At 39.2% G+C, this 27,497-nt stretch overlaps 1 protein-coding gene across 1 annotated transcript in view; it reads left to right on the top strand.

The window, feature by feature from the left end:
• LOC122802354 (ankyrin and armadillo repeat-containing protein-like) overlaps positions 1-27,497 on the top strand; it is a 1,115,117-nt gene that overhangs the window by 493,235 nt on the left and 594,385 nt on the right. Inside the window, exon 10 of the mRNA XM_044071991.1 lies at positions 252-296. Within this exon, the coding sequence (XP_043927926.1) occupies positions 252-296 (45 nt within the window). The remainder of the gene's footprint in view (positions 1-251; positions 297-27,497) is intronic.

Here is a 27,497-nt window from a genome sequence, read left to right as displayed (position 1 = left end):
CATTAATTTTCATTTAGACATTATGTTCCCAAACTTATTAACCTGCATCAGAATAGCTAAGGAACATGTTCCTAGTTTAGTTCTATCATAGAAATAAAATAAATAAATAAATAAGAAATTTAAAAAATAGCAGACTAAATCTGGTGCAAAGCGGCTTAAGTTTTATGTCAAATATTTGAAAGCATTATCTTATGTTTTAAGTACAAGATACAATCAATACGTGATTTTTTTTTCATCTCTGTGTTCCACAGGAAGGCAACAAACATCTTCATTACAACATGTCAAAGAAAGAACTGGTAAGTATAAAATAATGCAGTGTGCATACTACAAACAAAATCAGCAACAATATGTTTGATATATTTTATTTTGGCACAATGTTCATCTAATAAAAAATTGCTGTAAGACCATTTGATCAAGATCACTTGATTGACCAGCAGTTTTGTAAAATTTATACTCCACTTCTCTACAGGGTGTTTTGCACCTCACCCCCCCCCCACACACACACACACACACACTTCTATATGGAGGAGAGGTGCACTGTACCCCTTTGTCTGAATTAAACAACTCTGAGGTCACCAAACCTCAGTGGAAAAGCTACACTTCCCCCAAGTTTATTAATTGTTCTACTGTACTAGTCAGTAATCTCAAACAAACAACATGTGTGCAAATGGTTATTAACTGATTAACCATTGTTCATTATTTTGCTGTTTGATAGTTTGCCAAAATACATTTCTCAAAACTTATTTTGAAATGCAGATTTGTTGTCAAAAATGTAAAAGAAACTACGCAGTTTTATAACTATGACAATCTAAACTTATGTATGCATGTGTACTTAAATGCAGCCAGTGCATGGTGCACAAAATGTTTGGAAATCCTGATTTTATTACATGATGGGGTGATATTCAGAAAAATCAATAATACTACTACACTGAGTTAAGCAGCACAGATGTTTTCGTATGATGCCGCCCACTGTTAATTAACTATGTGCTAAGTCCAGCATACTGCTAGCACACCAAGGAAAGGGCTGCATATTAAATTATTGCAACTATGGTAATGGCAGCAAGGGTAGTCACATGGCTGATGTAAGATGAATATTTGCCCACACATGTGGTGAAGCTCCTTATAGGTGCAACTTAGCCACTGTGAACAGGGCACAGAGAGCTAGCAAAGCAAAGTGCCAACTCAGTTCGTCATATAAATGAGGAGGAAAGAAGGAGATAAAAAAGCCTAAAATGGGGTAAAGGCAAGTACAGGAGCATGCACATGGGTGACAAGAAGGGAAGAAGGATATTTTTTCAGGACAAATGCCCATTTTCTATTTTTTTTTTTTTTTTACTGAAGGGCAACACACATCTTTAATAACCAAAGAAACAACTTTTGTCTTCACAAGAAATTGTGTTTTATCCCAAAAACTGTTGAACTCTTTTATCCTGTAACAACAAACCGACTTAATCTCAAAAAACTGACTTTATCACAATTGTTGAAACCATTCTCAAACTCACTTTAAAACTAAGAATCAAGCAAGTGATTGGCATTAACCAATCAAAATCAGCAAGTAAAATTAACATACACAAAAACTTAAAGTAATAGCACTGTGGGATGATATCAATAGGCATGGGCAAGAAAGAAGGTGAAAATAAAACTTTTAGTAGGAGCAGACAAAGATAAAACACAGACAGATACAGAACAGGGATACAAAAGGGGTAAAATCTGAGAAACACTGACAGAGATGGTGGACAAGTGATGATGGGAAGGACTGGAGTACAAACAGGATAAAGAGAGCACCATGGTAGAAGATAACATGGAGTACGGAAGGCCTGTCTTCCTGGCTTAGTCACCTCCTTGGCTGACACAATGGGCAAGCCCTGCTTCTGGTGGCTCAGTGGAAGGGCCAGTCACCAATGTGACTCTTTCAGCTATACAAGGCAATTCTGCAGTGTCTACTTGATGATCAAACTCAGATATGCTTAGCCATCATATCATTGTTCAGGTGACCCAGAGGGACCCCTTTGGGTCACTCAGTGAAGGAGATCTTCTATCTCATTCTTGAGAAATGGCCACAGAAGCCAGCACTGTGCTGCCCAGGTCATCTTCCACAGGAATTCCCAAGTTGTCTGGTGCAAACCAGATGTCTACTGACACTCCACATCTTACACCACAGCTGATTCTGTAGAAATAGGGAAAAAAAGAGAACAAGGAAAAAAATGCAACTCATTAGTACACATGTACAACAACTTGAGTTCAATTTTAAGTGGTATATATATATATATATATATATATATATATATATATATATATATATATATATATATATATATACTTAATGCACTTTTCTATAGGAAGACCTTCCAGTCTAAAGCAATATTCTTTGCCACTGTAATGTATAAAACAGGCGATCTTCAGTAAAAGTTGTCTTGCCATCAGAAGGAAGGACTGCAACAAACAATATTCAGGAAATGCAGTCAAAACTATATACACAGTGCCTGCTATAGAATGCTGGCACTCTCTTTCCCCATACTCTGCCTTCCATTAGTGGAACAAGACAGGCTAACATATCTGCAGGTCACTATATCTATGCTAGCACTGATCATGCAGCAGGTGATACCTGTGACATTACTTACTACCTGGGCAAGCTGGTGCCAGGCATCATTCTTATACATGGGGCTGACTTTTGTTCCCTGCAGGGGCTACCTATAATCCCTGTGCAGCGAGTGAAGAAAGATTTCAGTCTTTTAGCTACAATGGGAAGCTACTGAAACCAACATCTGATGAGGCTGTGTCCACTCAATAGGTCAGAATTAGGATGAAAATGTAGCCCCATGCACATGGTGACACATGATGGATACCACATGATGTGTATTGCAGTGAAACAATGGTGCAAGACTGAAAATATCACTACTACCACATGCAGGTAATGTTATGAGCTTTGCAATACCCACGCATACAGTGCATATTAACTCCTAGCCTGGGAACCAACCTCTATCTGCAGACACTGAAAATAGTTACAAAGGCCCTTGAAAAGCTGGTACATCTAGCCAAAAATCTGGACATCCATAAAATTTGAATATCAAATAGCACATAACTCTCCCCACTTACATTAGCAATGTGGGATACTACTCAGAAGCATGTTTAAAAACAGAGTAACAAAAATGTCTTCAAACATTATTAAAGAGAAAGTGTCAAATATGTGGACTTTAATGAACTGTATAGTGATGCCCCGCTTCTGGGCCAGTAATCAAGGAGTCCCAATCCTCACCATGGACACCAGTGAGGGACCTTCACTTGGAACAAAAACAGATACACACAGTATTTTCAGATGCAGCTCTCTGCACCAAGTACAATTTTCCACAAGAACACACAGGGAACACACTCAGTCTGGGGGCTGGGTTTCTCTCTCTCTCTCTACAAGCCCCAAATAAGACTCCCAGCTGACACAGCTATAGAGTTGAGCCTCAGCGGAGTGTTCCAAGCCAAGACATCCACCACCCTCTCTGTGAAACCAGTGCTCTGTGTCCCTGCTCCAAGTAGCTCACACACACACACACACACACACACACACACACACACACACACACACACACACACACACACATGCCTGGAAAAGGCTGGCACAGATTTCCCAGTTATGACCAGACTATAAGGTAGTTCCACCACCACCAGAACAATCCAAAGCCAGCTACTCTAAGGCTGTTACAAAGGTACCCAATTATACTGAGTAAAATTAATACTAATACAAAAGGTAGTGTTTGACCAATGCATCAAGACTTTCAGGGGTGGCCACAGTGACACCAAATAAATATAAGCACTCTCAAATATTAAAATATTCTCTAAAAGACCAGCCACAATGAAAGGTTTAAATATATTTAATAATATATAATAAAAGAACATAAAAATACTAAATATCTATTACAATAAACACCAGAGTTTCAATCACAGTAAATATTAAAAATAACACAGATGGATTGAGTCACACAGTTATAGAAAAACAGTACTTAACTAATCTCACTATATTTTCCTGACTGATCTAAAGAATTACTATTCCCTGGTTACTTACTAAAGCAAGGCAAGATGAAGTGGGTGAGTGGTCTTCCTCATTTGTCAGGTTTCCAAAACAGACTACCCTGAGACTTCTGTATCATCTACTATTAAAACATCATTTCAGTGCTGGATTACAGAATGACATCACATACATCTGGTTATCTGCTCTGGTTCCAACACCCTTTCCTTGAAACTGAACCAGAATCTAGCACCTATGTGTCATAATACACACACATATAGATTTGCTAAGATGTGTTATAGCATCTGAAAGCTATAAAGCGATTTCAAAATTCCTGGGTAGCAATTAGTTCACCCCTAAGGACAATACAGTAGGATTCCTAGTCCTGGTTTACACAGACATTTCATCTCTGGCTGCAGTCAGAACTGTAAGATACAATCTTTATGGCCTAAACCACGTAATTTAATTTCAGACTATTTTTCAAAGTTAGCTGGACTGAGATTAACTTCTTTTCTTCCAGTATCCTCTTTTACAGTATATTGACTCCAACAGTTACAATAAAGTCTGGCATACAGGTGTATTTCTTTCCTGTCCAGTAGGACTCACTGTTGGCACATTTTTAACACAATCACCTTTACAAATACATTTTCAACACAAGCACCTGTACAAATCAGTTTGATATATAAATGACATATAATTGTTTACAAAACTGAATTTACCTATGCTGGCGTATGTTACACATCCTCTGCCCCACTTCTCCTGGCATAGCTGGCAGTACCTCACATCATCACATCTCTCCCCCTTTCAAGACTAAAGCTAGTTTTTCCAGTGACTCTGAATAAACATGTATTGAGGGACATGAGACTGTCTGGGAGCCCATTAACCCATACTCTGCCTTGACAGCCCATCTGCAGTGACATTACCGACCCCAATATGGTGCTGCACTGTAATATCATATGCTTGCAACCCTATGCTCCACCTTAATAACTTGGCATTTTACTGGTTGGCTCAATGTAGCCATGTTAAGGGATTGTGGTCTGTAACTACAGTGGATTTCCTTCCATGCAGATAGGCTTGAAGTTTCTGCAGTGCCCATACTATGCATGGATATTCTTTTTTACAGATGCATAACATTCCTTCCTGGGTTGGAGTATATGGCTGAGATATACAACTGGGTGCTCTTCTCCCTCTGAGGAAACCTGGCTGAGTACAGCCCCCACCCCATGGTTTGAAGCATCCACCTGCACCACATATTTCTTGCTGTAATCTGGACTAGATAACACAGGGGGTCCTCCAAAAGCCCCTTTAAGCTTTTGGAATGCCTGCTCACAGGCCAGCGTACACACTACCTGATCTGGCCTGGTTTTCCTTGTCAGGCCTGTGAGGGGAGTAGCTATTGTACTATAATTGGGAATTAACTTTCTATAGTACCCCGCTGTCCCCAAGAATGCCATCATCTGTTTTTTGGTAACAGGGGCAGGCCAATCCTGAATAGTTTCCACTTTGGCAGATTCTGGCCTGATCTTACCACTGCTCACTCTGTGGCCCAGTTAGGAGACCTCTGCCATACCCACCTAATACTTACTGGGTTTAATGGTCAACCCTGCCTTTTGAAGTCTGCCCAGGACCTCCATGACTTGCTGAAGGTGCTCATGCCAGGAATGGCTGTAGAAGCAATATCCTCTAGGTAAGAAAGGGCATAACCTCCTGCTAGGATATCATCTACCAGCCTCTGGAAGGTTGCTGGGCCATTTTTGATCCCAAAAGGCATATTTGTGAACTCATATAATCCAAAACTTGGAACTTGGAATACTCAGAGGCCCCACAGTATCCATATGTACCCTCTGAAATGGCTCCCCAATCACAGGCAAAGGCATCAAAGGAGCTTTGACCTTGTCTCCTACCTTGCCTACTTTTTGGCACTGCTCACAGGTCCTGCAGTACCCTGCTACACCCCTTGCATTCCTAGGCCAATAATCATTCTGCATAATATGTTTCTTGGTATGCTTTATCCCCATATGACCTGCAAAAGGAATGTCATGGGCTATGGCTAGAGGTGCCAGATGATAAGATCTAGGCACAACTAACTGCTGAATTACCTTACCCTCTAGCCCTCCCTCTATACAGTAGTACTTTGTTCCAGCATACAGAATCTCCTTTTCCTTGAGAATCAGGTGCTTTCTTAGCTACCTCTGTTAAGCCTCTTAGTGTAGAGTCTGAGAGCTGAGCCTGTCTCAACTCTATCTTTGTGACCCTTCCTAGCTCCCCTTTCACAGGAAGTCTGGTATCCTCTGACAGGGGTGCCTCACTATCAGCCTGGGTACTACCACTCACCTCTGCCCTTGCAGTCACTCTGTCCAAGGGAACATCAGTACCTACCAGCAGCTAGGGCTCACCTTCAGGCTCACTGCTACAGGGTAGCTCCCTCCCTGAAATAGCCACCCCACCGGCCCTAGCTTCAGGTGTGGGGTCTGTCTGGGTCTCCCCCAGGCTACCACCCCAACATGCCTGTCTCCAAGCCTGACTGCATGTAACTGCATACACACAAGGTACTACATTATCAAAATCATTCCATATCAAGACACCTGCAGGGATATCCTCAACCACACCTACTTGCTTGCTTCCTTCCTTTTCCACCCTCCCAGTCAAGGTGAACCCTGGCCAAACTGCTCCTCATTAACCACAACAGGCTGCACAATGGTTATGTCAAAGGCTGTCTCTATCTTAGCAGTGGCCTGTTTTCCATCCACCAAGATAGGATATAGACTCCAGTGATAGTCTGGTACCCCTGTTGTCTCCAGACAACTTGCCACTGGCATGCTGTTATTCCCACTTGCTTCCCCACCTTTGTTCCCCACCTTGCCTCTGTGGACATCCATGTGCTACATGGCCCTACTGGTTACATTTAAAACATCTAAATGTGGATCCTGGCCATGTTCCTGAACTAGTGGCTTCCCCTGTTACTGGTGGACTCTGTTGTGGTGATTTAGGCTGCTCACCATGGGTTCCCTTATAGCCATGTGCTGCACTGGGTATCCCCTTCTTGTGCAGTGATGCCCTGCTTGCTAAGTAGAGATCTCCTTTTTCCCCAACTCATCTGCAGAGTTACACTCCTAGTCTGCCAACTAGATTCTCATGTCTTCAGTTAAAGTGCTAAGGGCTTGTTCCCTCTCTAAAAGGTCTTTCAGCCTTTTAAAAGTGGTAACTTCACACCAACTCACCCACCTATGAAAATAACTGCTTAACTCAGCAGTATAATCACATACACTTCCATCTGTCTTGCGTCTATGCTCATGAAACTTTTTTCTGTCAGCTTCAGGTGTTAACTTAAAACATTCCAATAAACACTGTTTTACTTTATCATAGTTTAAACAATCAGTATCAAACAATTTAGAAACAGTAGTTAGAGCTCTACCATGGAGTAAGGGGGTGAGGAACCATACCCAGAGCTCTTGGTCAACATTATACTGTTTACATACTCTTTCAGATGTATGAATAAAACTATCAAAATTATCAGTAGGTAAGCACTTTCTCATCAGAAGGTGCTTATTCAGACCACGACAAATAAAACCATATACAAACAAATAAAAAGAGATTTAAAATCAGTACAACCAATAACAAAACATATATAATTAAAACAACCATTCCCAATGAAACCTACCTGCCATCATCTGGGTAGATCCCTGGGCTTCAAAACAGGTCTTAAAGAGACCCTTCTATTCAAACCTGGTATCTTATCTGCTTGGAGAATGATTATCCAATGCAATTCCCCTGTTCTCTCTGTAATTCCTGAAATCCCCAAGCGTGCCTCATGTCTAACAGTTTCAGTGATCATGAGCATAAACTTGTGTGAATCATCATTCTCTGACTTTCACTGAGGCATTTCTAATGTTTCCAATATGTATATTATATAAATGTTCTAATCTGCTCAAAGAAAGGGTGGTTCACCTTGCCCACATAAAAACAGGTACAAGACTTGCAGATGACAATATAAATCAGATCAGTGCTCATTCAATCAGCTATAGCATTAAACCTAAAAATGAAGTCTGTATTAGGATGAATAAAAACATTAGACAAATTTATATAATCTCAGAAACTGCATCTATTGCATCTACATGTGCCAAAATCACTAGCAGGATGTGTTGAAGGGGTACAATGCTTCCTGTAAAATAACTGACGTTTCAGAGACTTCTTATTTTTATATCTAAAGTGAGGGCTGTCTCCTACTAAGCTCAATATGATCATCAGTCTGTAAAACAGACCAATTAGATGTAATGAGTTTATGTACAGCTCCTATGTCACTGGCATAAAAAAGAGAAATAGTATTGACCCACTTTTCAAGACCCCGGCTCCATCAACCAAAATGTCACTCACAGAACACTTACCCCTTTTGCCATCAGAGAAATAACGGTCTGGCTCTGCTAGATCTAAGTGTTAAAATGTCACTGCACTATCTCTGTAGGCCCTGTCTCTGAACTCATCACTTAATTGTAATAAATACCTGTGAAACCCTTCATCAGAACTGTTCAATCTAGAAATCCGCATTGCCTGCCCCTAAGGATGTTCTTATAAATCTGTGTGTGTGTGTGTGTGTGTGGGGGGGGGTGGATGCTATTACATTGTAGCAAAGCATTTCTCCTATAGGGCTTCCTATAAAGCCTTGTAGTAAACAACCCATGCATAACTACTGAAACACATACATCCAAAAACTCTATGGACTCCCTTGATTGGTGGTGTGTAGACATGAGAAAGGAAGTGGCAGTATGTAAATAAGCTACAAAGTGTTCAAGTTGTACAACAGTGCCATTCCATAATAAATAAATATCATCAACAAACCTCCTATAAATAACAACGGTGGCTACAAAGATATTACCTTTCAGGACATACTCCTGTTCCCAATGTGCTAGGACCATATTGGCATAGCTATTGGCACAAGATGTGCCCATAGCTATGCCAGCCCTCTGTATATAATAGGACCCTTCAAACATGAAGGCATTATTCTCTAAAACCACTTCCAAAAACTTACAAATTAAATTAGTCTGTTTGATATCATAAGAGCTGTATCTACAAAGAAAAGCCTTAACCATCTCGATGCTTTGCAGATTGGGAATCTCTGTAAATAGTGATTCCACATCAAGTGTAACCATAATGAAACCTCTCACAGGGAAGAAGTCACTTACAAATACATAAAAGATCTCATAAAAAACGTTGAGTGTCCCTGAGTACTGTGTTCACACTGTCCAAAATTTCCCTGAGTTGTTTGTCCACATATATAGAAAATGATTCTGTAAACCACCCCCTCCCAGAAACAATCCATCTCAGTGGGGGGTGGGGGTCGTTATAAGTTCTTATATACCTTTGGCAGGCCTTGAAAAATTAGGACAACTGGAAAATCAGTGACCAAATAGCAAGAAAACTTTTTTGTTATAAGATGACTACTCAATCATGTATAACAAAGAGAATGGAATTTTTCAGGGACATAAAACATTCCTCTGATATGAAGTCATAGGTGGCATCATCGGCTAACATGCCTATCACATTATTACTATCGTAAGAGTAGTCCATCACAACAATCCCCCCCCCCTTTTTCAGCAGGTTTGATTGCCAAGACATTGTCTCTAGTGAGCTCAGTCATGGCATCCTTCTCAGCCCTAGTCAAATTATGGAACTCACTCCTAAAACCACTGTGAAGTATGAATAAATCATATTCACACTTCCTACAGAATGCCTTCAAAATAGGGTGTAACTCTGGCTGAAAAACACTCAGTCTCCTAAAAGCAAAAGGGTTACAGTCAATAGGGAAAATCGTTTTTAACATCACATTTCTGGCAAACATTCTCAGATTTATGATCACTTCTGTCAGAGCTGAGCATTGTGCTGGTATAAAAGATAGACCACGTTGTAAAAGAGAAATCAGTGCATCATTCAATGGTTTCTCAGAAATATTGAATACTAAGGGCTTTTCATACATTGCCACATTCACTTCAATGTTAATGGGTATGAACCTTTTGGTGGTTTTCTCCTCCTCTTCCTGCCTCTGTTGAGCGATCTCTCCTTCCCTTCCAAACCCAAAATCATCGTGGGAAGGGGAGAGCTGGAAAAAACTGTGTTGTGATGGTAATCTTTTTTGTGTCCATCCATGGATTGTGACTTCTGCCCCTCCTCCAAAGAGGTGCCAATAAAAGGGGGAGCTGGTGGAGGTTTAACAAAAGGTTCAGCCTCATTGGTGGTCGATGCATTTGCTGTCTCCACCTGATTCATTTGATGTTCCTGATCATTACTATTCATACCTGAGACCCCTGTATTATATGAAGTGCAGAGCCAAGAAAACATATGGCCTTGCTGAAAGTCAAGTAGATCCCTGCCCAACTTCTTGCATTTCTGTATTCAAAGGTGGGATTCATAGGCTGAAAACATATCCATAGCACCATCCAAAGCTGTTAAACAGAGTTCTTTAGGAAAGTCATTAAACAATCTACGCCATTTCTAATTAATTCCTTCACTAAATTCAACCTCAAGGGGTTTGTAAAAATCAGTTAAAAGATGTATACAACTAAAACTATGCTCTAGATTTAACTGTTGCCACCTCTTAGGCAGTTCTCTGAATATCTCCGTGCATAGGCATTTTCAAACTCCTAAGCCGTCTGGGTATCACCCAATGATAAAGGCAAGCCTCCCTGTGTAACTGCTGCCATTGGAGGCATTTCATCTTTTATAAATCATTCTCCAAATCCCCTAAAACAGTTATAAACATAGCAACATCCACAGAGGGCATATCATCCAGTTTCAGGACCAGCTTTTCAATGTACCAGTAGCAGATTATTATCTAGATGCATAAGGTGAAGAAAAACAATCCATCCCTCTGTTCATCTCCAAGTTGTTGGGAGTATAGTCAAGTTCAACAACCCAGTCAATGCCTTCTGCTATGCTCCCAAGGGGAAAAAGGAGAACAGTATGAACATAAAAATCCCCACAAGGAATGAACTATGCTGAAGATGCAAAATGCAGATAGATAAGTAGACAAATATCACACAGAAACACAACTTAGGCAACAAAACACAGAAACTTTAATAAAAGTAGGTAAGAACTTTCTCACCAGATGGTGCTTCTTTAGATCATGGCAAATAAAACCATATACAAGGAAATAAAACAGATTCAAAATCAGTGCAACCAGTAACAAAACATATATCATTAAAAACGACCACTCACAATGAAACCTAACTGACATCATCTGGGTAGATCCAATGGGTCTTAAAAAGACCCTCCCATTCAAACCTGGTATCATATCTGCTTGGAGCTTGATTATCTAATGCAATTCCCTGTTCCTCGTGTAATTCCTGAAATCCCCCAAGCGTGCCCCATGTCTAACAGTTTCAATGACCATGAACGTAAACATTCTCTGACTCATGCTTCGCTAAGGCATTCTTAGTGTTACCAATATGTATATTATATAAATGTTCTCTAATCCATTCAAAGGAAGGATGGTTCATCTTACCCACATAACAACAGGTACAAGACTTGCAGACGGCAATATAAATCACAGCAGTGCTCTGACAATCAGCTATAACATTAAACCTAAAATTATAATCAAGCTCCAACCAGATAAAATACCAGGTCTGAATGAGATGGTCTCTTTAAGACCTGTTTTGAAGTCCAGGGTCTACCCAGATGATGTCAGTTAAGTTTCATCATAAGTGGTCATTTTTAGTGATAGATGTTTTGTTATTGGTTATACTTATTTTGAATCTCTTTTTATTTGCTTGTATATGGTTTTATTTGTCATGGTCTGAAGAAGCACCTTCTGGTGAGCAAGTGCTCACCAACTTTTATTACACTTTCTGTCTTTTGTTACCCAAACCATGCCTCTGTGCTGATATTTGACTACTTACCTATCCGCATGTTGTGTCTTTGGCACAGTTCATTCCTTGTGGGGATTTTTGTCTTATTACTATCATAATTATCACCTTTTGTAAACTGTGGAAAAAAATGTACTGACTTTTATTGTTTCTGGGGTTTGGCTGTTCCCTTCCCCATTACCTCCATGATCCTGACAAAGAGTCAGCATCTCCCTCTCATGCTGGCACTGTTTCTCATTTTCTTCAGCCTCCAAGTGCCACAGTCTCTCTGCTGATTCTAATTCCATCTGTTTCTCCTTTTCTTCAGCCTCCAAACACTGCAGTCTCCCTGATTATTCTAATTCCAAATGTTTGGCTTGAAATTCAAGTTTTTGTAACTCCAAACAGATTTTTAAGTCCTCTGAAATAAAGGTGAACTGTACTGTTTCTGAAGGCTGCAAATCCCCATCACCAGACTGATTATCCTCCTGTTTGCTGGTCAGGGCTACAGCTCTGACTAAGGCTGAAATAATTTCCTCTTTAGTCAGGTTGGCATGCACCAGTCCTTTGGCTTCACACACCTTGGCCAACTGGTTCTTTGTCATCTTGCCATAATCTTCTACTGACATATTTGCCTGTTTTCCCTGTCTAAACTAAACTAACAAAAAATAAATAACACTGTTGTGAAAATGAAACTCTGTATGTTTACATTGTGGCTGCTGAGAGTATACATACCTTCAGTGACAATTGCTTATAGGCTACAGAAGTCCAATTAATATCCACACCACTGCTCACCAATATGTGACACCCTTCTTCTGGGCCAGTAACCAAGTAGTCCTAATCCTCATCATGGACACTGGTGAGGGGCATTCACTTGGAACAAAAACATTTTCAGATGCAGCTTTCTGCACCAGGCACAATTTCCCGTAAGAGCACACAGGGAGCATACTCACTCCCAGGGCTTGGTTTTCTCTCTCTCTCTCTCTCCAGGATCCCAGTAAGAATCCCCAATGACACAGCTGTAGAGTTGAGTTCTCAGCTGAGTGTTCCAAGGGTACCCAATTATACTGAGTAAAATTAATACTAATACAAATGGCAGTGTTTGACCAATGCAGTAAGTCTTTCAGGAGTGGCCACAGTGAAACCAAATAAATATAAGTATGCTCAAAGGTTAAAATATTCTCTAAAAGACCAGTCACAATGAAGGGTTTAAATATATTTAATAATAAATAATAGAAGAACAAGAAAATACTAACTATCTAGTTAGTAACTATCTAGTAGGAACTATCGCCCTATAAGCCTGACTAGCCTGGTCTGCAAGGCTATGAAGGGCATCATAATGGAATTCATTAACAGAGACAGTGGGAACCTTCAAACATTTGACCCTACCTAGTTTGGCTTTGTTAAGGGCAGATCATGCCTCCTAACCCTGGTGGACTTCTTTGAGATAGTTACCAAGGCTTTAGGCGAGGGAAAGAAGGTCCACACAGCCTACCTAGACCTCGCAAAGGCTTTCAACACCATTCCCCATTCTGGTATTATAGACAAGCTCACCAGCCTGAACATAAACCCCTATGTCACGTGATGGGTTGTCAATTGGCTCATGGATAGAACCCACACAGTGAGAGTTGCAGGCTCTAGGTCCGATTCTAAACCAGTTACAAGTGGCATCCCTCAGGGCTCAGCCCTGGGACCCCTCCTGTTCGGTATATACTTCTCAGAGGGACAGGCAAGCACTGGAGGATGACTGCAAACTGGGGGCCATAATTGACTCTCCAGCTGATACAGACATCCTCCAGAAGGGTCTCACTGAGACGGATACCTGGTGTCAAAATCATGGCCTCAAGCTAAATGCCAAAATGTGCATAGTCATCCCCTTTGGAAAGTACCTGCGAACTACCACATACATAGTAGTCCCCTAAATACAGAAAATGTAATAAGGGATCTGGGGACCCAAGTAGATAGTAATCTCTCCTTTGATAATCATATTGCCAAGGTGGTTAGAAAATCCTTCCGTGTGGTCCACCTAATCACAAAAGGTTTCACATCTACAACAGAAGAGGTTATTGTGCCCCTTTACTCATCACTCATCAGACCCATCATAGAGTACAATGCCCCATTTGGGATGTACCTTACAAGACACCTGCAACAGCTGGAAAGACCACAGAAGTACCTCACCAAGAGGATTACTGGCCTCAAACATATGCCCTATGCAGCCCAACTGAAGAAACTCCAGGTGTTCTTGGTTACATACCAGTTACTCAGGGGTGATTTCTGCCTGACATACAAGGCCATGTCCAACTCAGAATTGGTGGACATGCTACACCTAAAAAAAAACAAATCCCCAAGAGCCACACACTCTAGGGATCTAAACCTCACCAGAATGATAAATAGGATGTGCTGGAGGGATAGATTCCTGTCCCAGAGACTCCCCATGCTTTGGAACAGGATTCCAATCTACATTAGGCAGAGCCCCTCACTAACACTCTTCAAGAAAAACCTTGATGAGTGGATGGGAAACAGAACATTTACCCTGGGGATCACTACAGTGGCTCTGCTGGACCGAGGCAAAGGGAACTAATCTAAGGGGGTGGTGAAAGCCAACACATTCTGGCTAGGCTTATAGATGCCCTCGGGCAGATAGCCTAGTACTTACCTATAAACCTATGAACCTATATCTATTTATAATAAACACCAGAGTTTCAATCACAGGAAATATTAAAAATAACACGGATAGATTCACACAGTTATAGAAAAACAGTACTTAACTAATCTCATTATACCTACCTGACTTCTTCTTCTTTCAGCTTTTCCGGGTTAGGGGTCGCCACAGTGGATCATCTGTCCGCTCATGATTGGCAGTGAGTTTTACAGTGCGAGTTGCCAGCCCGGTGCCCAACCTTCCACAGAAGGCACACACATGCACACACTCACACCTAGGGCCAATTTACAGTGTCCAATCCACCTACTGCATGTCTTTTGGGATGTGGGAGGAAACTGGAGCAACTGGAGTAAACCTACGTGACCACAGGGAGGACATGCAGACTCTGCACAGAAGGCACCCCAGCCAAGAATCAAACCAGAGAACCTCTTGCTGTGAGGTGACAGCGCTAACCACTGCACTACCGTGGCCACCCTATTATACCTCCCTGACTAATCTAAAGAATTACTATTCCCTGGTTACTTACTAAAGCAAGGCAAGATGAAGTAGGTGAGTGGTCTTCCTTCTTTATCAAGTTTCAGAAACAGACTGCCCTGAGACTTCTGTCTCATCCAGTATTAAAACATCATTTCAGTGCTGGATTACAGAATGACATTACATACATCTGGTCATCTGACTCTGGTTCCCACACTACCCCCTTTCCTAGAAACTGAACAAGCATCTACCACCTATGTGTTATAATACACATACATAGAACTTTGCTAAGATGTGTTTCAGCATCTGGAAGCTATCAAACCATTTCAAAACTTCCACCCTTCCAAGGTAGCAATTATTTCACCCCTAAGGACAATGCAGTGGGATTCCTAGTCCTGGTTTTCACAGACATTTCGTCTCTGGCTGCAATCAGAACTGTAAGATACAATCTTTATGGCCTAAACCATGTAATTTAATTTCAGAGTATTTTTCAAAGTTACCTGGACTGAGATTAACCTTTTCTCTTCCAGTATCATCCATTACAATATAGTCTTTCAACAGTTACAATACAGTCTGACATACAGGTGTATTTCTTTTCTGTCCAGCAGAACCCACTGTTGATACATTTTTAACACAGGCAGCATTAGAAATACATTTTCAGCACAAGCACCTGTACAAATCATTTTGATATATAAATGACTTATAATTCTTTACAAAACTCCAGCTAGCTATGCAGGCATATGTTACACACCCACTGCCCTACTTCTCCTGACATAGCTGGCAATACCGCAAATCATCACATGTATTGCAAAATTCTACAACACAATGTCATTTTTTATTTGTATTAAAAATATGGAGATGTAACGTATATGCCCTCTTTCTTTAAAATGTTGGAGCCACTTGTATGTTTGTCATTGTAATGTAGTTTTCTGCATACCAAATTACTTCAAAAATCATGTTTGATGATGGAGAATTCAGAAAATTACATGAAAGGGCAAATCAAGCATGAAAATAAGGACATACCTTCAAAAATAGGTACATCATGTGGAGGGATAAATCAGACTGGAAAATAGGTACATTCCTCCAAAATAGGGACAGTTGAGAGTCCTGTCTGGGAATGGGGAGGAAAGAGTATGGTAGTGCTCTCTGGATGATAATGCAGTCACATTATGGCAGTGAATCAGACACAGCCATACTAAATCACATCATTTGCATAATCACCTCACTATGAAACATGTTTTAGCATTATTAAAAGCATGAGCACCAGATTGTTGAAGGCCAGACTATGATGAAGAAGTTAAGAAGAGGAATGCAGTGAATACCAACTTGTACTGCCATGCAGGTATATCCTACACCATCTGCAACACACAATAGTGGATACCATTATGAATGGCCTGTTGCCTGCATTCATAACAACCACATATCCAGAATTCATAACAACAGCAAACTGATAACAGAAAAGACAACACGTAATGGACCTCAGGGGTGCAGAGTGCATAAATGGGTGCATGGAAGCAACATGAACAGATACTGAGCAATGGAATGTTTGGAGACATAGCACAGTGGCATGACATGTTACTATTTTACTGTGGGGGAGAGAGGATCTGTGACAGTGCAGTGCTGAATGTCATCTCTGTCATGATCAGCAGGGGGGGGTTGACATTGGGGTTGTCAGCCACACTTCCAAGGTATATCCTACACCATCTGCAACACACAATAGTGGATACCATTATGAGTGGCCTATTGCCTGCATTCATAACAACAGCATACCCAGGTCTCTGTGACTGGAAATGTGTGCATCTACCAACTAGATGATCTTGCGAGAAGTCGCCATACATCAAATGCTGGTAGTGGTTGCATGTATGTCAGATGTTGGAATCATGGGAACTGACTATATAATAGTCTCTGTATCACATACCACCTGACAGTTAATGGAGCAGATACCCTTCCAGTTGATATACTTGCTGCTCAGTGTTTCTTTGAATTGCCCCCTCCATGCATTTCACCACTCAATGCACTCATTCATGTCATGTCATGTACTAAATGTTTCTGAATGATCCCTGGCCAATGCTTAAAAAGTGATAATGATGGCAAATATTATCAGTGGAGAAAATTAAAGAGTTTTTGTTTAATGCAGATGCTTTATACATGCATCTGTTTCCAGTTAATTTAGTCTTAGTAGTTTGATATTTCTCATGAGTTCCTTAATCTTCCATAGCATAACTGACTGACCTACTAGACAGAATCACAAGACAGTCCCTACACCTGACTGGCAAAGTTAAATCAGCAGAAGGAGACAGATCAGGCAACTACTGTAGCCACACAAAGCAGTGTGACTTGGTTGTTGCATTTACCCTCCCCACTAAGATCACTGGAATTCTATGTTTTAGGATGGGCAGATCATGAGATATAGTTTCAGGTGAGACCCACACCAGGCAGTAGAACATACTGCCCCTGACCCACCTGCTGTCCATGCATAGTTTGTCCTTCCAGCTCTGGTCTGTTCTCGAGCTGTAGAGCAGCCCACTTCCACCAGTCCATTACCTCATCATTCCTTTACCATCCCTGCCAGTTCCAGCAGGAACCTCAGCTGATAACTGAACTCTAGTTGTCGGGGTAGCAGTTAGAGTTTCATCTTTCTAAACAATGGAGTTGGTTCGGTGTATGTGTGTGTGTGTGTGTGTGTGTGTGTGTGTGTGTGTGTGTGTGTGTGTGTGTGTGTGTGTGTGTGTGTGTGTGTGTGTCTGTGTGTGTAGACATATAGATGGATGGACATATAGGTAAATAGCTCAAGCTTTGCTGGTGACGGTCAAATTACCAATAGCGATAAAAAGGTGATATTGGAAAGGTGGCTGCTAGACAGTAAATGTATACCGAAAAATAGCAACATTATATCCTAATCAAAACAGGAAGTCTTAATATCAGTACTGTCAAAATACTAGCTGATAACTATCAGATCAATTAAGAACCTGTTCAAAGGCAAAAGAAATCTCTGACTGCATAAAGAGTTGTTCTTCATTAAACAGAAGCAGCAATAGAAAACAAACAGGAAGGATTGTGATACTGGTAGAAGATACCTTCTTAAAGCTTTGAAACAAAATGTGATACTAGTAGAAGACATCTTCTTAAAATGTTGAATCAAAACAAATGTTAGGTATGCAGCAGTAGTTTCATTGATGAATGAGAAGTAAATAGTAAGGCACAAGGGAATGGAATGGTAAATATTACATTCCATGGGCGTATTGGAAGCAGAAGGCATGATCCAGAAAGGCAGATGCTTTTTACAGCTCTGGATATGCAGAAATATTTGTATTATCTGCATTCACAAATGAAGTGCTGCATTTATAATACTGACATTGGTATCCTTATGCATTTTAATGCTCAGATGAAGCAACATGAATAAAATAAAGATTTTAGTCGATTATATATTGTTGTAAAATATTCATTTTTGATTTTTTTCAGTTGTATATTATGAGAAAGAATCCATCCATCAAAAAGAAAATAAGTTTTTATTGTAGCAAGTAGCATAAAAACTTTTTTTTTTTTTTTTTTTTGATGGATGGATTCTTTCTCATAGCCTAGCCAGTTTTACCCATATTTTACCCAGTTTACTATGCCTACAGGAAAGATAACAGCAAATGGGGTTTTGACAATTTTTACAGACTAAAAAAACAGCGAAAACCAGAGGCAGAACACAGAACCAACTCCACAGAAATAGCGTAACCAAAATGTTTTAATATCCGCTTTCGTCCTTGGACTTCCTCAGAATAAATAAAAACATTTAAAAACACCCTTTAAATACAATATAAATTAATCCCAAGATGTTGATTAGTCAAGCAATAATTCAATTAATACAGACATCATTAAATGGTTGATCTGAAGAAAACCTGTTTCACAGGAACAAAGAGGAAATAGAAACATTGTGCTTATTTATACTTAACACGTTATTTTTTAAAAAACATTTAATGTTGACTGCTTCGTTTAAACCTGGAGCTTGATCAGCCAAAAGTTTGATCTGCCACCAGGTCTCTCTTTGTTCTACCAGATTTTTAAAATCCCCACCCCTGAGGTCTGAATGAACCACCTCTAGTACAGAAAATAAAAATTTTTTGAAGTTCAAACAATTGATGGAATGTTTAAATAGTACACTATTATCATTACTAGTCTTAATGTTGTAAATGTGTTCCTTAATACGGGTGTGCAAGCTCCTAGTAGTCATCCCTACATAAAATGCAGGGCATGAACTACAAAAACCTATATAAACTACCCCTGTGGTCTTGCATGTGACATATCCAGGGACAGGGAAGGTAAGGTCTATACCCTCGATGAAAATAACAGGTCCTTTAGCTATAAACCTGCAGGTACTACAGTTATTGCATGGAAACATACCCCTAGCTTTGAAGTCTCCATAGTTTTGCTTAAAGGAATGATGTTCGAGAACTTTTTTAACATTATATGTGTTCCTAAAAACAAAAGAAGGTTTATTACCCAACACGCCAAATAGATCTGAATTTCCGTGAATAATTTTCCAATTTCTCATCAAAATATCACAAATCTGATTATTGTCAATACTCATGTCCAATGAACAAACTAACTTATGATTGCTCTCCACTTTGTTAAAAGCCAAATTAGATAAAATAATATTCTCATCAACAAGTATGGCCTTATAATTTGATTGCCTTTTTGTATATATATCATTAATGATGGAATTTAATAAGGGTAAATGATACCCTCTAGAAAGAAACATATTTTTGATAAATTCAAATTCCACTGATAAATCATGATCCCTAGTGGTCATCCTGCATGCGCGGATAAACTGCCCCTTCGGTATGTTGCGAATAACATGTGTGGGATGTGCACTAGTATAGTGCACGTAACTATTTGTAAAAGTTTCCTTCCGATGTATTTTACTATGAAATCTCCCTTCTAAAGTATCCCACCAAAGTTGAACGTCCAAAAAATTGATAGACTTCCCGGAACAGCCTAGAGTAAATTGTAAAAAACCTCCAGTCCCATTTAATTTATTAAGGAATTGCTCAACTGTAGCATCATTCCCTTCGATGATAAAAAATAAATCATCTACAAACCGACAATAAAACAAAACGTGAAAATCATTCTTAACTACACTTAATATGGTGTCCTCCCACCAAGACATGACCAAGTTTGCATATGCAGGGGCCGCAGACGACCCCATGGCCACACCTCTTTTCTGTCTGTAGAAAGTTTTCCCAAAAAGAAAAAAGTTGTTTTGTAACAATATTTCAATGAATCTACAGATAGTGGAAATTTGTCCTGTTCTAAAGCTTTTATTTTTACTCAAAATGCAACGAATTGCTTCCACCCCATCTTCGTGGGGAATACAAGTAAATAAAGATATAACATCAAGTGTAAATATGATGTACTTGTCTGGATCAAAGGTCTTAGTAATGGAGCTCTCCTTTACTTTTTTCAAAAAGTGCCAAGAATCTTTGAGAAAAGAATCAAATTCAGACACTAATGGACTTAATATGGCATCAATAATAAGGGCTATCCCTTCAGTAACCGAATGGGGGGCAGAAACTGTTGGCTGAAATGGTGGATCTGATTGATTCTTATGTGTCTTGGGAATTCCAAATAAGATGCCAATTCTGGGTTTATCAATGAAACAAAAATCATAGACTTCTAAAGTAATTTCACCTGACATTAGGGCATCATACAAAAAGGAATGGATTAATCTTTCCTTTCTCCTAATGTCAAAAAGTGTAATAGTTTCATACTCATCATGATTCTCCAATAATTTTGACATTTTAACATTATATGATTCTTGAGACATTATTACTATATTTCCACCTTTGTCACTTCTCATAAATCTTATATTGTGATTCATGTTTCTTAACCTATTAAGTGCATTTCTTTCATCAATGGTTAGATTGTGTGTTTGCCTATCTTTCTTCCCCAAGGAAAAATGTAAATCTTGTAAACAAGCCTCTTCATAGATTTTTAGAGTATGTACCAAGGGGGGATTATAACTGGAAGATTTGATTAACTTTTTATTGTGACATGAAACATCATGTAAAATGTAAGACAGGTTCAATCTCCGTGTAAATTTCTTAATATCAATAGTGGTCTTACATAAATCAGCCTTCCTGGTAGGAACAAAGTTGAGTCCTAACCTTAAAATGTGTAATTCATGTGGCCCTAAGTCAAAGTCAGTCAAATTTATAATGTCAAAATTGTTTGTTTCTTCTTTTTCTTTTGTCAATTCTCTTCCCCCGAGGAGTTGGAATTCAGAAATGTCCTGCTTCTGGTGAAAACTGTCTTCTTTGTCACCAGATTTTTCTTGCCTAAAAAAGTCTTGTTTCCCAAACCTGTCGAGTTAACTTCACTCGAAAGGTTATCAGCATTCTGTTTATTAACAGCATTGTTTTCAGGTTCAGAGTCAAAGTCAAAATTATTAGATGGAAAACAGTGGTCATTTTCTGTTAAAGAGTCTTTGTTGCCGAAAGATGCTAACTGGCCTGCTACTGGTACTGCCTTGAAACTGACAGCTGGAACATTGCTGTTAACAGCAGCCATAACCCGTCCGGCATGGTTAACATTTGCGGAGATATATATACAAAAAGGCAATCAAATTATAAGGCCATACTTGATGATGAGAATATTATTTTATCTAATTTGGCTTTTAACAAAGTGGAGAGCAATCATAAGTTAGTTTGTTCATTGGACATGAGTATTGACAATAATCAGATTTGTGATATTTTGATGAGAAATTGGAAAATTATTCACGGAAATTCAGATCTATTTGGCGTGTTGGGTAATAAACCTTCTTTTGGTTTTAGGAACACATATAATGTTAAAAAAGTTCTCGAACATCATTCCTTTAAGCAAAACTATGGAGACTTCAAAGCTAGGGGTATGTTTCCATGCAATAACTGTAGTACCTGCAGGTTTATAGCTAAAGGACCTGTTATTTTCATCGAGGGTATAGACCTTACCTTCCCTGTCCCTGGATATGTCACATGCAAGACCACAGGGGTAGTTTATATAGGTTTTTGTAGTTCATGCCCTGCATTTTATGTAGGGATGACTACTAGGAGCTTGCACACCCGTATTAAGGAACACATTTACAACATTAAGACTAGTAATGATAATAGTGTACTATTTAAACATTCCATCAATTGTTTGAACTTCAAAAAATTTTTATTTTCTGTACTAGAGGTGGTTCATTCAGACCTCAGGGGTGGGGGTTTTAAAAATCTGGTAGAACAAAGAGAGACCTGGTGGCAGATCAAACTTTCGGCTGATCAAGCTCCAGGTTTAAACGAAGCAGTCAACATTAAATGTTTTTTAAAAAATAACGTGTTAAGTATAAATAAGCACAATGTTTCTATTTCCTCTTTGTTCCTGTGAAACAGGTTTTCTTCAGATCAATCATTTAATGATGTTTGTATTAATTGGATCATTGCTTGACCAATCAACAACTTGGGATTAATTTACATTGTATTTAAAGGGTGTTTTTAAATGTTTTTATTTATTCTGAGGAAGTCCAAGGACGAAAGCGGATATTAAAACATTTTGGTTACGCTATTTCTGTGGAGTTGGTTCTGTGTTCTGCCTCTGGTTTTCGCTGTTTTTTTATTTTGTATACGTTCCTGTGGTTTTTCTTTGTGGTTAATTTTTACAGACTGCCTCTGTCCATAAGGGACATGGATGCCACCCCAGGAGTGAATTTGGGATTTCCCATCCAATGGTCCAGGTCACACTTGAAGATGCTCAAGGAAAGGTTCTGTTTCACATGAATAGGAAGCCTATTCTAGAGGAGGGTCAGTCTCTGGGACACATATCTGTCTCTCCAGAGCTTTGGAACAGGTGAAACATGTGCAGTTAGTTTTATGACTATACAACATTTTCATCAGGGCTGTATCAGAGATTGACACACTAACCCACGCACGTTCAAGCTTGCACGGCCCAACAACAGAACAGGAACAAACAAAAGCCAGCAAACGGTCCCCAAGGCTTTATTGATATAAATGTAGTGTCAAAGACACTAAATCATACTCTCATCACCATGAATGTAAAAAATACATGCCTCAAACTAGTTTCGGTAAAGTACCTTCTTCAGTGAGGAAAAGTAACTATCATAATTCCATTCAACAGACTCCATATTTATATAATTGCATAGCCAATAAACAAATGGCTAGTAATGAACTGTTAATTTTAAATTATACAGAACATTCATTAAAGGAAATGCACTTCCAAAAAACATATGTTGTGAATAAAAATACACAAACTGTGCATAAATAATACTAAATCAACAAGAATATAGCCAAGATATGGTGTTAGATACCATATAAATATATATAATAATCTATAAATGGTCATTTAATCCAGGTGGAAAAAGGGCTCCCAAGTGTATAATCCAATATTTTTCTTTCTTGCTAAGAATACTCTGCCAACCTAACTGATTTTGTCTATTTCCCTGTACTTTATCAATAACACTGAATATAAATTTAGCAGATGAATGCTTAATAGTATGTTGATACAGGGCATTACTGATTTTGTGATTACGAATATCACTACGATGTTCTCCTATTCGGATTCTAAGGGACCGTGAGGTTTTACCAACATAAAAAGCCTGACAATGACATGTAGCTAAATAAATCACCCAACTAGTTGAACAATTTGCAAATATACGGGTATCAAATATCTTGCTGGTATTGGCACTGGAGAATTCTTTAATTTTATTTATACTTCCACAGGAGGTGCAATGGCCACAAGGGAAGGTCCCCAAAAGCTCATCCCCAGTGATGGTAAGTTGTCTGTATGTTGCACCTCCACTATCCTGATGTTTATAGTGGGAGAATAACATACCCAAAGTTTTGCCCCTCCTGTAGGAAATGGAACATTGATCAGTCAATATATGACGGAGATGGTCATTAGCCAGAAGTATGTTCCAATTATTGTTCAACACATTTCTAATAAGTTGGTGATTTTTCCCAAAAGTAGTGATGAATCTAATGGTATCTCCCTTAACACCATCCTTCTTTTGATATTGTAAAAGATCTGATCTCTGCTGTTGATCTGTCCACACCCTGGCTCTAGAAATGTCCCTATATGGATAGCCTCTATCTAAAAATCTCCTATTTAAATCCTGTTTAGCATCCTCATAATCTAGCGGAGATGAATTGATACGCTTAATACGTAAATATTGTGATTTTGGGATGTTGCGGATGGTGTGACGTGGGTGCATACTTGAGGAATGAAGTAACGTATTAAACTGTGGATATTTCCTATGTATTTTTGTATTTAGGGTATTGTCCTCATTGCGATATACCGTAACATCCAAAAAGTCAATAGTAAACTTATGATACGTTTCTGAGAATTCAATACCCCAAATATTGCTGTTCAAATGTTCCACAAATTCCATCAGATAATCTGCATCCGCACGCCACACCATCCAACAATCATCAAGATAGCGTCTCCAAATGTCCATCTCCTCTAAATAGATATTATGCAATGGATCATATATAAGACATTCCTCCAGGTATGCCATAAAGAGGTCGGCATATATAGGGGCAAAGGAAGCCCCCATAGCCGTACCTCTTAGTTGCCAATAGCAATCACCCTGGAAGAAGAAAACATTCTTATTGAGGACATGCTCGGACATACATACTAATAAGGTGTTAAATCCAGGTGGATAGAGATCAGATCTTTGAAGCCAATAATCTAACGCCTGTAGGCCCAATGGGGGATACTCGTATACAAAGATTTCACATCTAAAGTACACATTATCCATTCTGGATCTAATTGTGTATCAACAATGATGTTAAGAAATTCTGTTGTGTCCTGTATACGAGCCCTAACCATGGGCAATAATGGCTTGAGGTATGATGTTAGGAAAACCGATAAAGGTTCTGTAAGGGATCCATGTCCAGACACAATGGGTCTCCCAGGGGGAGCAGTAATAGATTTATGGATTTTAGGTAACAAATACAGAATCTGTTTTTGTGGATCACTGACTTGAAGATGTTGGGCAGTCTTTTGTGAGATAATTCCTTCTTGTACAGCCTCTTGAATGAATAAATCAATGTCTTGTTTAAACCTAGGAGTCGGATCTATCCTCATGTGCATGTAGCACTGGGTATCTGACAATTGTCTCAATCCTTCCTGTACATAATAGTCAGTATTCAAAACAACCACAGCGCCCCCTTTGTCCGCTTGAATAATAACAATTTTATGATTTTGTCTCAATTCTGACAAAGCTTCTCTCTCCAAAGAGATGATGTTATCATGAGCTATATTGGTATTAAAATGTGGGAAATGTAAGTCCCTCAATACTGCTTGTTGGAAGATCCCTACGTTCTTATTCATAGGAGGTTGAAATGTTGATTTTTTAAAAATAAAATCAGTAGATCTTTGAGTTGCAGAATTGTTCTGATCATTAAAGAAAATTTTCAAATTCAACTTTCTACAAAATTCCAACACATCAACTGATACCAAATAATGGTCGGAGAAAAAACTAGGGACAAATCCCAATCCTTTATTGAGAATACAATGTTGTTCCTTCATAAGTGTATGATCTGACAAATTTAAGACATTATCAAAAGGTTCAGCTATTTGTTCAGCAATGCCTGAACTAGCCCTGTCATTGAATCTGTATTCATGTCTACTCTTGTGTTTCCTCCCCCCTCGGGATTTCCCAACATGTCTAAAGGGAACTTAGATTGAGTTTTCTTTTTTAAAGGTGATTGGACACTGGTACCTCCCTCACTGTCAGTGTAGGATGACTCCTCTCCTGAAGTACTAGTATAGCTCAAATCTTGTTGTTTCAAAATAGACCTAGGTCTTTTCTTAGATCTACCTCCATTCACCCCAGATCCCAGATCCTTGAATCGTACACTTCTTTGAACCTGAAAGGGTTGACCTCTCTCATAATCATGTGTATCCCTAGAAAATTTTTTAAGTTTTCTGTCTTTCACCATATTGTCATAGGTCGTCAGTTCCTTGGACAACCGCTCAACACAACTGGAATATTTAGTACTATCCTTATATTTTTGGCATTCCATACTTAGATCTTGTACCTCCTTGAGCAGGAGGTTTCAGGTTCAAAGAAGTGTACGATTCAAGGATCTTGGATCTGGGGTGAATGGAGGTAGATCTAAGAAAAGACCTAGGTCTATTTTGAAACAACAAGATTTGAGCTATACTAGTACTTCAGGAGAGGAGTCATCCTACACTGACAGTGAGGGAGGTACCAGTGTCCAATCACCTTTAAAAAAGAAAACTCAATCTAAGTTCCCTTTAGACATGTTGGGAAATCCCGAGGGGGGAGGAAACACAAGAGTAGACATGAATACAGATTCAATGACAGGGCTAGTTCAGGCATTGCTGAACAAATAGCTGAACCTTTTGATAATGTCTTAAATTTGTCAGATCATACACTTACGAAGGAACAACATTGTATTCTCAATAAAGGATTGGGATTTGTCCCTAGTTTTTTCTCCGACCATTATTTGGTATCAGTTGATGTGTTGGAATTTTGTAGAAAGTTGAATTTGAAAATTTTCTTTAATGATCAGAACAATTCTGCAACTCAAAGATCTACTGATTTTATTTTTAAAAAATCAACATTTCAACCTCCTATGAATAAGAACGTAGGGATCTTCCAACAAGCAGTATTGAGGGACTTACATTTCCCACATTTTAATACCAATATAGCTCATGATAACATCACCTCTTTGGAGAGAGAAGCTTTGTCAGAATTGAGACAAAATCATAAAATTGTTATTATTCAAGCGGACAAAGGGGGCGCTGTGGTTGTTTTGAACACTGACTATTATGTACAGGAAGGATTGAGACAATTGTCAGATACCCAGTGCTACATGCACATGAGGATAGATCCGACTCCTAGGTTTAAACAAGACATTGATTTATTCATTCAAGAGGCTGTACAAGAAGGAATTATCTCACAAAAGACTGCCCAACATCTTCAAGTCAGTGATCCACAAAAACAGATTCTGTATTTGTTACCTAAAATCCATAAATCTATTACTGCTCCCCCTGGGAGACCCATTGTGTCTGGACATGGATCCCTTACAGAACCTTTATCGGTTTTCCTAACATCATACCTCAAGCCATTATTGCCCATGGTTAGGGCTCGTATACAGGACACAACAGAATTTCTTAACATCATTGTTGATACACAATTAGATCCAGAATGGATAATGTGTACTTTAGATGTGAAATCTTTGTATACGAGTATCCCCCATTGGGCTGGCCTACAGGCGTTAGATTATTGGCTTCAAAGATCTGATCTCTATCCACCTGGATTTAACACCTTATTAGTATGTATGTCCGAGCATGTCCTCAATAAGAATGTTTTCTTCTTCCAGGGTGATTGCTATTGGCAACTAAGAGGTACGGCTATGGGGGCTTCCTTTGCCCCTATATATGCCGACCTCTTTATGGCATACCTGGAGGAATGTCTTATATATGATCCATTGCATAATATCTATTTAGAGGAGATGGACATTTGGAGACGCTATCTTGA

This window comes from Protopterus annectens, chromosome 5.part0 (genome assembly GCF_019279795.1).
Source record: "Protopterus annectens isolate FY-2018-M chromosome 5.part0, PAN1.0, whole genome shotgun sequence".
NCBI classification, from domain to species: domain Eukaryota; kingdom Metazoa; phylum Chordata; order Ceratodontiformes; family Protopteridae; genus Protopterus; species Protopterus annectens.
Note: the sequence above shows the minus strand (reverse complement) of the source record. Positions and strands in the feature narration are given on the sequence as shown.